Source organism: Fukomys damarensis, unplaced genomic scaffold (assembly GCF_012274545.1).
Source record: "Fukomys damarensis isolate Sample0158 unplaced genomic scaffold, DMR_v1.0_HiC HiC_scaffold_32, whole genome shotgun sequence".
NCBI classification, from domain to species: domain Eukaryota; kingdom Metazoa; phylum Chordata; class Mammalia; order Rodentia; family Bathyergidae; genus Fukomys; species Fukomys damarensis.
The window spans coordinates 31,441,365-31,452,180 of record NW_022900944.1 but is presented as its reverse complement, the minus strand read 5'-3'; the positions used below and the strand labels follow the sequence as shown (position 1 = coordinate 31,452,180).

The following is a 10,816-nucleotide window of genomic DNA, read 5'->3' as shown; positions in this document are numbered from 1 at the left end:
TGATGTAAAAAAAAAAAAAAAAAAAAGTGTTATTGTTACTTTTTGTGATAACAGTGCTATGATTTTGTTTTTTTAAAAAAGAGTTCATGGAGATGGGCAATAGTGGTACATGACTGTAATCCTAGCACTCGATGGAGAAGGCCGGAGGATCACCGTGAGTTTGAGGCCAGCCTGAACTACACAGTGAGACCCTGTCTCAAAAAAAAAGGCTCAAACCAGGCGTGGTGGCTCACACCTGTAATCCTAGGACAGGGGAGGCAGAGGCAGGAGGATTGCCATGAGTTCAGGGCCAGCCTGAGATACAAAATAAATTCAGGGACAGCCTGAACTACAATGTGAGACCCTGTCTCAAAAAACCCAAAAAAACAAAACCAAAAGAAATGGCTCCCAGGTAGTGAGCCAGAGCTGGATAGTTCCTGTGCTGCAGGCAGACAATGGCACGTTCTAGGACTAGAAGGGTGAGTGAGCCCTCTATCTGGCCTTAGCCAATCACAGAGTAGCACCTTCCATTCCAGGCCTTCTTTCTTAGAGATGCTGGCCTGAGGGCAGGAAGGCCAATGTGGAAACTGTTTTGGTCTTTGAAGATGATTCCATGGGGCTTCAAAGAGTGAAATCAGAACCAATGGATGCAAATTAAAGAAAGCCAGTCTTGTCTCAATATTCTTTTTTCTTTTTTTTAAGACAGGGTCTCACTATATATTTCAGGCTGGCCTTGAACTCACAATTGTAGCCCAGGCTGGCCTCAAACTTTGGTGATCCTCCTGCCTCAGCCTCTCCAGTGCTGGGATTACAAGCATGAACAACCAGGCCCAGCTAATCTCAACATTCTAAGAGCCTTGTCTGTTAAAACTGACAGGAATGGCAACAGCAGGCTTCATTTCAAAAGGTTCAAGATAATGGCTTGCTGCCTTCTTGTGGGGTTGCAACAGATTTCCTCCCAGAAGGGCAGGGCCTTTCCAGCCCCAAAGCTTTAGGATCTGCATGGGACTAACTCAAGTTCCCTAAAACAGATGGTTGCCCATCCCCTTGCTAAAGTGACTCTACATCATCTTTTCCTTTCCCCTCAGGGCCAAAACCCACCTCACCGCCTCTTATGTGCTCCTTTCCCTCACCCAATTCTAATCCACAGTGCTTCCTTCCAGCTCTCAGCTCACACCCTCCAATATGGTCTGCTCTCTGCTACCACAGAAGGCCAACCCTTCCTCCAACAAAACAAAACACAAAGATTTCTTATTGCCCACAGGATGAAAACCTGCACTCTTCAGCTAGGCATCTACAGTTGGCCACAGCTGGCATCAACCGCCTCTTGTGCCTCTGATCACACCTCCCCAGGCCACCCCCCATCACCCTGGGGTCTCAGCCCTGCCTGCTCTCACCCTGCGTCGCGGCTTATAGAGGCCTCCACAGAGCAGATGATGCATTGCCGCATCCTCACGATCCCGGCCACTGCGTACCGTGTCAATCACCTGTAGATCCAGACATGCTCCACTGCCACTTTCCCTCCTGCAGGAAGGAGGTTCATGTGTGCCGAGGCGGAGGAAGCCACAGGGCAGGAGAAAGGCAAAAGCAAAGTTGCTGACATATCTTTCCCAGAAGAGATTCAAGGAGAGGGCCAGTAGAGAGAAGCTTGGGGAAGGGAAAAGGACTCAATGAACTCACAGCAGGTTGGTGACAGATGTCTCTGCCACAGAATTGCGGCTGGGCATAGAGGGCAGAGTGAGGCCTGTGGAGGACAAGACGTGGCCTCCCTGCGGGGTCAAGACCAAAGTCAGAGAGCAATCAGATGGAGGATGGCCCAGACAGCCAGACGGTAAATAACAATAAAAATAACAATAACTTAATTTGCTCTTTTTATATACTAGATCCTGTAAAAATATTTTACATATCAAATCTACAAAATCTAACATAGGTACTGTTGTTCCTGCTTTCTTACAGCTGAGAAAACTGAGTCTCACATAATATAAGTGACTTACCCGAGGTCACAAGCCTATCAATGCTAACACTTGACCTGCGTCTGCTGACTGCAGAGTCCAGCTCTGTTTCCCACCTTTCTGTACTATCTGGCAGATTCTCAATATGAGCCCCAAGCTAGGCTGGTTCCTGCACCCACCTATGGAGCCAGCTGGGAATTCGCAACTCACTGCTCCCTGCTTACAAGCCTGTCTACCTGTTGTCCCTGTCCTGCTCCACTGGTCATCTTCCCACCCACCACTGGCCCACCTGATCCACAAAGCTGATGGCATCCCGGATGTTGAGTCTGTAGTACACATCCCAGATCTGGTCCCGGATACGATAGGCTGACCGCCGCATCAGCAGTTGACTCAGGTACTTCTTGTCAAATTGCTCCCACCTACAGAGGATGCCAGGCCCAACCCTGAGTATCACCCTCAAAGTCTGGCTGGCTGGCCCTTCCTTTCATTAGGCAGGCACATGACCAGCACTGACCTGGCTTTTCTGGTATAGGTCTTAGCCAGGGAGAATCTCAATGCTAGTCCCTGGTCTTATGGAGTTTACAGTGTTAAGGGAAAGCCTGACATTAATTAAAGTTATTATGAATAACTGTAAAATTGCAACCATGACAAGAAACTACCAATGATAATCATGGAGTATTCAGGGATTTGTCCTACTTGGAGGGGTCAGGGAAGCCCTCCCTAAGAAACTGATGTCTATGATGAGACCTGAAGGATGAAAAGAAGTGAGAAGGAGGTAAGGGAGAGGTCTATCACAGAAAACAACATGTGCAATGTTGTTCCCAGTGGCCAGGTTGAGGGACCATGGTGGGTCCTGAGGCTCTGAAATAGGGTCAAGTAATTAGCAGGTAGAGCAGAGCACAGTGGGGCTGGAGTCTGGCAGGTACCGGACCATGCAGGGCCAGGAAGGCCACAGTGGGGAGACCTTTCTCCTCCTAAGAACACTGGGATGCTACAAAGGGCTTCAGGCAGAGGTCATCCAGCCTGAACCTGGTGTGTCCCTTCTTAGAAGGGTGGCACATCCCCCATGCTGCCCTGGCTGGTGGGGCTGCTGCTGCTGAAGGAGCCTCGGGGCAGCTCCCTCACCTGTCCCTCCAGTAGTGGTAGCCATGGTGCCCCACAACGTCCTCCACTGCAGCCAGAATGTGGTCAAAAGTCTAGAAGGGGGGTGGGTAGGGGGACTGGATCAGGACTCTGCCAAAATAGGAGAAGGGAGAGAGGGACAGGTAAAGGGATGGGGTTCTGGTACCCACGTGCTCATGCAGCTCCTGGTTCAGGGTAGGTTTGTGATGCTCACTCCTCTTCACCTTCAGCCACTTGACCAGAGGCTTGATGGTCAAGCCCTATGGACAGGCAGGAGGTGAGCCCTGCCCTGTTCAGTCTCTCTTCTATCCCCACAACTAGGCCTCAGCTCTGTCCCCCCATCCCACTGCACACAAGGTCTGGGAAGTCAGGCCCATGTTTCCCCCAACAGGAAAAGAAGTCCCTTTCCCATAGGCTCCAAGATCCCCAGGGCCTCCTGGACCCTCTCCCCACCTAGTTTCATAGGCACTCCCACCTGCACAATGACTGTGAAGAAGACTACCACAATAGTGGTGGCCACAAAGTAGTCCTTGGCAGGGACCTTGGTCCTGTCCAGTAGGATGACGAGAGCAAAGGCCACAGCCCCCCGGAGGCCCCCATAGGACATCACCACCTGGTCAATCTTGTCCAGAGGGACCAGCCGGAACTGATTCAGCACCCACGTCTGCAGGACTACGCCTACAGCAGGAGGGAGGCCAGCAGGAGCAAAGCATTGGGAACAGAGGACACTGGGAGTGGATGGTACCAAGTATCTGGGCTAAGGTAGCAGGAGATGGGAAAGATGAGCAACAAGGGGAGGGAGGATGAGGAATTGGCAAGGCTATATAGATTCAGATTGGGAGATAAGCTGTAGGAAGAGGGGGGATGGGGAGGACAGTGGGAAAGCAGAGGGTACCAGCAATACCAAGGGCTCGGAAGAACAGGATGAAGATGAGGGTGCCCAGCACCAGCCCGGAGTCCCAGGCCCATTTAGATGAATCCACAGCTGAGATGCCAAGCAGCATGAAGATGACAGTCTCAGCACAGCTGGCTAAGGTCTTCATTGTATATTTGACAGCTGTACGTGATTTATGGGAGATGTTGGCCTCCACATACTTCTTACAGCCCAGGCCGCACATGGTCACCCTAGGAGAGGAACAAAGATAGGGCAAGTGAGGGGGCAGTCCCAGGAGGCTGAGCCTCTGGGGTTTGAGCATGCTTGCCCATCACAGTGTCAAACTCTCAGAGCCAAAGCCCAGGGAGACATGGACACTGCTAGTTAGTGGTGTTCCTGGGATGAATTTAAATCTCCAGACTTCCCACTCAGTGCCTCCTGCAGGGGGAAGGGAAAGAAACAAGCTCTGACTAGTAGACTCTGAGGCACCTTTTAGATATAATGGTCACCATGGCCAGTGGTGCCAGGTCTGAAGTTCACTTCTAGGTCAGCCCACACTTTGGCCAGATGAAGATTAGGCTCCCATGTCCCCAGGACAATTCTGGGTATCCAGACAGTTCTCCTAGATTACCTGAAGTTTACTGTTTCCCCAGAGACATCTGAGGCACTCACAATCATAAGGACTCAAAGAATCCTGTGGACTCCTGCGGGTCCTGTTTTTGTCTGTATTAGGGGTGACCACCTCCAGTACTCCCTCCCAGCAGCCTACCCACAATGCCGCCAGGACTCACGAAAGAATGGCGGAGAGCGAGGCCATTTCAGCAGTGAGGTAGGCTGCGTAGGCGAGGAGGAAGACCAGCAGGGGCTCGATGATGCGGACCCGCTTGGTGAAGCGTGTGGTCAGAGCCAGGAGGAAGGCAAAGACGAAGCCCACGGCTGCCCCGCCCAGACTGACCACAAACAGGGAGGCTGGGGAGGAGTGGGTTGTCAGCATGACCCTGGCCCAGACCCTTCCTGGGCTGACAATACTGCCACCCGGCAGGAAGTGGAGGAGGACACCCACCGCGACCGCCAGGATTTAAGATCCCAGAACCCAGGATCCCAGGGTAAGCCTTGCCCAGACCCCATTTCTCCACCCAAACAGCCTCTTCTGTACTGATGCCAGGAAAGTGGGACTCACAACCTGGGGGAGGCAGACTTCCAATGCCAGCTAACAGGGGGAAATACTGACCGACTCCCTTCAGGTAGTCAGTGGCCTGCACGTTGGCAGGCCCCATCTCCACAAAGGAGTTGCAGACTTTGTACAGCACCTAGTGAGAAGAGGAGATTCAGGAGTAAGGGGGAGGCAGTAACTGGGGCTGCTGGAATAGGGGAGAAGTAAAGACCCTATTTCTTCCCCAGGGGACCAGGAGGGTCTGAAGCTGCTCAGATGCACAACGAATCAGAGCTGGCAGCCTAGAGTCAGGGGATGGCTGAGCACTCTCACCACAGTGACTGCATCATTGAGCAGGGACTCGCCAAAGACGATGATAAAGAGAGTCTCATTGACGTGCACTTCCTCAAAGACAGCCAGCACAGCCACAGGGTCCACTGCTGAGATGAGGCTCCCAAAGAGCAGGAAGTCCAGCAGGCCAGCTTGTACCCTAGAGGCTAGAGAGAGAGATAGAGGAGGGGCCAGTAACTAGTGAAGGTGACTCTGTCTCTTGTGGCACTCCTGGGACTAGCCCAGATGCCATTCTCATTGATAAAACAGGAAGCTCAAACAGAACTTGGGAAGGTAAGGAGAGCATTGGCCTGATGGTCAGGAGTCTTCAGCCAAGCTGCCTATGCCTGAGGCATGGCTTTACTGCTCACCAGCTGTGTCACACGGCTCCGTCATTATCACATGACATCTTAGCCATGCCTCTTCATCTAACCTCACAAGATGACTGCAAAGAACAACCTAGGAGATGGCTAAGGAAGCCTGATATAAGCTGAAAAGCTAAAGTGGTGCTGGTAATAAAAACTGTAGCAACAGTACAAGTAGCTACCAGCAGGTGGAAATTGGCTGCTAACTGGCTTTATTAAGGAGGATAACAAGAAAGCTTTCTCCCACACCTGTCATTCTCAGCCAAAGCGATGTGACACACACAGCTCTTAGCAGAAGAAACAGACCTGAACACAGTATGAAAAACACAAGAGGGACTTGAACATGTTAAGAAACATCAGTGATGTGCTGTTTCTCCATGAGCAAAATGGGAATAACAACACTGTCTACCTCAAAAAACTATTTAGCCCAACAAATATAACCTACTATTAGAATTACTGCTAAGATCAGAATCTGAGTCTTCCATTCCCTTGCCCCAAATATTTCACTATGTTATTAGAAAAACCAGGTAGATGTCCCCAGATGTTAGAAATTTCAACCTTTTTTTTTCTTTCTTTTTTTTTGATACCAGGGATTGAACTCAGGATCTTACACTTACAAGACAGGCAGGCACAGTGCCACTGAGCTAAATCCCTGGCCCTCAAACTTCTTTTTACCTTGGAAAAACTTTGAATTATCAGAATCAGGAGTGAATAGATTTCTTGGGTCAGGAAACAAAGAAGGGAGGAGGAGAAGGCCTAAAGGCAAGGAGCTTTAGTAAAATGGAGGCTAACTTTGGGCCTGATATCAGGCAAACTTAATGGGCTCTACTTTCTCATTTATGAAATGGGACAAACTACATCCCAATAGGGTGCTGTGAGAAGTCAATGAGATAAGCAGGGAGAAAATGTCCATTGTAGTTCCAGGCATTTTATGGATGTATAATATGTATTTTAAAATATATATTTTTTTAAATAGGAAGATACCCTGACATGGCCTGAGCAGAATGAGGACAATAGGCCTTTGCAGAAATGGCGAGCTACGCCTCAGGGAGTAGGGCTGCCAAGTGGCAGTGTGGTAACACAGGCAGGGACACCAGAGTGGTAATGCAGACTCCTCAGCTTTGGCAGCCCACACACAGTTGGGAGCCAGACCCCTGCTCAGCTGTCATGCTGCAGAAGCACAGACTTGTCTGGCAGAGGGTTAGATGAAGGCTGAGGCCCATCTGGAACACTGCCTTGCACTCCAGGTGGGAGGGACCTAAGATGGAGCTCCCAGAACATGGCTCTTGCCAGCGTGGGATCTTCAGAGCTGGAGGAAAGAAAAGAGAGGAAAGCCTCCCTTTGCTAGCCCAGGTTTCAGGGTCACTTACCCACAAATCCAGCTTGTTGTAGGCCCCAGAGGGCAGCGCCTGTTGTGAAGGCATTCCAGAGTGTTCCCACCACAGCATAGGTGAGGATGGCACCCAAGTTGTCAAAGAACAGCCGACTAGGCATGAAGTAGCCTGAGTCAAGCACGATAGGAGGCAGCAAGAAGAGGAAGAAGGTGCCTGGCTCCAGCTGGTACTCAGCTTTCTTGGCCACAGCTAAAACAATGCCCCCTAGCACCAGGCCCAGCAAAATCAGCAGGCAGCTCTCAGGGACCAGAGATGTTACTTTCCGAGACAAGTGAAACACTACAATGCAAGAAGAAGGCAGCAGGTATGAGCTTAAGGATCACATATCAACAATAACCTCCCAGTCTTAGAAGGTTACCCTAAGTCAGAACCCTAACCCTGGAATGAGGACTGAAAAAAGGAAATTTGGAACATCTACAATCTCCAATTTCTAGCATTACAAACCCTCCACTGCAGCAAGATCTTTATTTGCTTCTTCCTTTCCTCATCCTTAGGGAACCTCATCTTCCTGATCTCCTTTCCCTAATTGTTATTTGAATGCTACTGGGTCTCATTCAAAACATAGCTGGAAAAATCAGATCCTCCAAAATTAGGATGCTTGGGTTCAAAGACTAAGTCTATTAACTTGTTCTATGATCTTGAGGCAAATAATTTTACCTGTCTGGCTTTCAGTTTTCTCACCAGCAAAATGGAAGTAAAAATAATCATGATTTCATAGGACTGTTGTGAGGATTAAATAATCTAGTTATTATGTAGCATACTGCTTTATGGTAAGCAGTCAATGGTACCTACTATGATAAATGCTGTTATATTACACACATAACATAGTGCTCCCCAAGTATAACAAATATTTTATCTTTTAAGAGCAGTATAGGCCTTCCAACCCAATGTACTTTTCATTAAATGGGAATGAAAAGGACTTAGTTGTTTTAACAGTCAGATCTCTACCTTCTTCCCACCTTATTCTGTGTGATCTCAGGCAAAAAAAAAAAATTTTCCCCCAGTACTGGGGATCAAACTCAGGACCTTGTGCTTGCCAGGCATGTGTGTCCCCACTAAGCTATATCCCCAGCCCCAAATAATATTTAATTTATGTATAACTGACAATGTGAAATAGGAAGAAAAGGGCTAAAGGTGTAGTAGAAGTGGGAAGGGTAGGGGAAAGGAAATAAAGGAAAAGAAAAAATATGAGAAAAGGAAAAAAAATAGAAACAATCATTGTAAATAGGGGAGGTTGGAGGAGCTGAAGGGAGGACAGGGGTATGGGGAAAAAACGAGAACCAAGATCTGTCATGTAAAGGTACAAGATCCCAGTGATGAATGTAACGGTACTGTATACTTAAAAAGAGTATCAATAAACTCAATGAAAAAAATTATTTAATTTACCTGAACTTCAATTTTCTCTTGTTATTATGGGAAAAATATCCATCACAAAGTGAGGCTAAAATGATATAAAGTGTGTAAATGTGCCTAGTGACAGGCACAGAGTAGGTTCTCAACAAATGTTAATTAAGTATGATTCTGGGGAAAAAGAATAACAAAAAGAGAATGGGCGGGGGGATGGTTTCTAGCACTATTTCTTGCCACTCCTACCTTTGCCCCCTAAAATACAGATCTCTCTTGGGGCCTCAGACTATAAATAAGCATATCTCACCCTACCCAATCCCTAGGGTGCTGTGGAGGAGGTCCCCTGTTAGTGTGTATGAGAGCCTATGCCAAGACAGTACCCTTTGGCAACTGTACCCAAAGGGCCCACCTAGAACTGTGCCTGGCACACAGTGGGCTCTACATAAACATCTGTTGAATAAAAAGAGAGGGATCTAGAAATGAAGCTGTAGGGGTTCCTGAATATTCCACCTACATTTCCCCTCCTCTTTGAGGGTTCTTTTCCTTTGCCTGGTAAGAAGGAGGCTCTCTTCTTCCTCCTAGGTGTCACCCAAACTAGAAAAAGTACTATAGTATTTGGGGGAAACTACAGTTGTCACTATAAACCCTAAGACAGGAACTCTCCCACAACTCACAGGGTTCTCAGCAAATATAATCCTTAGCTCCAAATCTGAGGCTGTTCCCACTTTGGTCTCACTGCTCCAGGGCCTCTGGGATGAGCTCAGCCAAACAGTACATTCATCCCTGCTTTTGATGTCCCTTCCTCTCCTTCAGGGACCCTACTTCACCCTTAACTCCTCAGCATGCACCAGCCCTGCAACTCAAGACATCAGAAAAGCCAGCTTTCTGGCAAAATCAGGCTCCCTGAAGGCATTTTGAGTCCTACTTTCCATTATTAATCTCCAGCAGCCAAAGCAGAGTGGAAAGTTCTGTTTCTGCTGAGGCTCCCACCAGTAAGCAGTGTCTGGGAGAGAAGGGGGCAAATTCTAGGCTGTGGGATTCTACATGAAGGCTGTATTGGTGAGAATGGAGTACAGGCTGTGCCAGCATAGATGGGGGGGTGAGTAGCAACGCTCAGCTATAATTAGTCACCCCCACAGCAGAGCCTGCACAACAGGGAGGAGGAGGGTCTCTGGTGGGAGGAGGGACCACTGGCTGATCAGACAGGGAGAGGAAGGAGCAGAAGCAAGGAAAAGCAGCTCTGTTTAGAAAAAGCCTGAAGGAAGCATAGCCTTCAGCATTGTGAGGACTGAAGGAGGTCAGGCACATAAAAGCACCTGGGGGCAGGGGGAGCACCAAGGGTGGGCAGCACACAGTGAAGCATCAATAAATGAAAATGCTCCCCCACCAGTGCTAAGGATCAAACCCAGAGCCCTGCACATGCCAGGCCAGTAAGCTACATCCCTAGCGCCAAATGGAAGTTTCTTAAGCTCTGAAATGAAAGAATGTGAACTCAAATAAGGGGGGAGGGTCCCACATGTAGGTACAAGAAACTGGCATCTGGAAGTGGGATGCAGAGGTGAGGTAGAAGGAAACTGGCAGTTTAGTATCCCACGAGAATACACACTTAGACCTGGGTCTCCAAGGAAGGTTGATTGTTCAGAATCAGGATGCCTAGGTTTCTGGAGACTACCACCCCCTAGGTGTCCCCACACGTCCTCGCCTTACTGCTGATAGAGCTTTCTGGGAGGCCGGGCATTGGTACGGACAGGCTGGACTGATGAAGGCCCACTGCAAGGGGAAGGAGGGAAGCAGAAAGGGCGAAGGACCCCAAAGATGGAGTTGAGATGGGGGAGCCCTTTAAGAAGGCAAATTCTCAGAGGTCCCACGAGGGAAAAGGTGAAGTGGGAGACCCACGAGAGGAGACGCAGGAACAGGGTGACAGCTGGGATTTGTGGAATCAGAGCCTAAATTCCAGCACTGTGCAAGAAGCTGGCCCTGATGGAGACCCGGGATTTGGGGACAGGTCTGCTGCCGGCCCCTGGCCTGGCTCACGCAAGCACACACGCACTCACCTATTTTGGCCAGGCTGGCCACCAAGATCCAGAGGGCCACCAGGTAGGGTGCCTCCACCTCGTGCCACTGCCACCGGAAGAGCGCCAATCCCGGGGAAGGCTCACCCAGAGCCCCAGGCTCTTGGGTGGGCTCTTCGGCCGCCACCGCCCCAGACAGGGCTAGCAAGAGCAAAGGCAGTGCAGCGCGCAGCATTTTGCAGGCTGCCTCGCCGTCCTCCCGGCACTGCACGGCCGCCAGCCCCGTGT

The 10,816-nt window shown here is 49.5% G+C and overlaps 1 protein-coding gene across 4 annotated transcripts in view; it reads right to left on the bottom strand.

The window, feature by feature from the left end:
• Positions 1–10,810, bottom strand: part of Slc9a5 (solute carrier family 9 member A5) — a 21,165-nt gene extending 10,355 nt beyond the window's left edge. For 2 of the 4 annotated variants that reach the window (XM_033757852.1, XM_033757851.1), the window contains exons 1-12: positions 10,571–10,810; positions 7,146–7,448; positions 5,414–5,577; positions 5,108–5,237; positions 4,719–4,896; positions 3,958–4,178; positions 3,529–3,731; positions 3,224–3,313; positions 3,057–3,127; positions 2,221–2,350; positions 1,660–1,748; positions 1,377–1,503 (exon numbers count right to left, since the gene is read on the bottom strand). In XM_033757852.1, the coding sequence (XP_033613743.1) occupies positions 1,377–1,503; positions 1,660–1,748; positions 2,221–2,350; positions 3,057–3,127; positions 3,224–3,313; positions 3,529–3,731; positions 3,958–4,178; positions 4,719–4,896; positions 5,108–5,237; positions 5,414–5,577; positions 7,146–7,448; positions 10,571–10,763 (1,899 nt within the window). In that variant the 5' untranslated portion in view covers positions 10,764–10,810. The remainder of the gene's footprint in view (positions 1–1,376; positions 1,504–1,659; positions 1,749–2,220; positions 2,351–3,056; positions 3,128–3,223; positions 3,314–3,528; positions 3,732–3,957; positions 4,179–4,718; positions 4,897–5,107; positions 5,238–5,413; positions 5,578–7,145; positions 7,449–10,570) is intronic. The other 2 variants (XM_019205748.2, XM_010612229.2) reach the window with 1 other exon arrangement.
• Between the last annotated feature and the right edge of the window lie 6 nt (positions 10,811–10,816).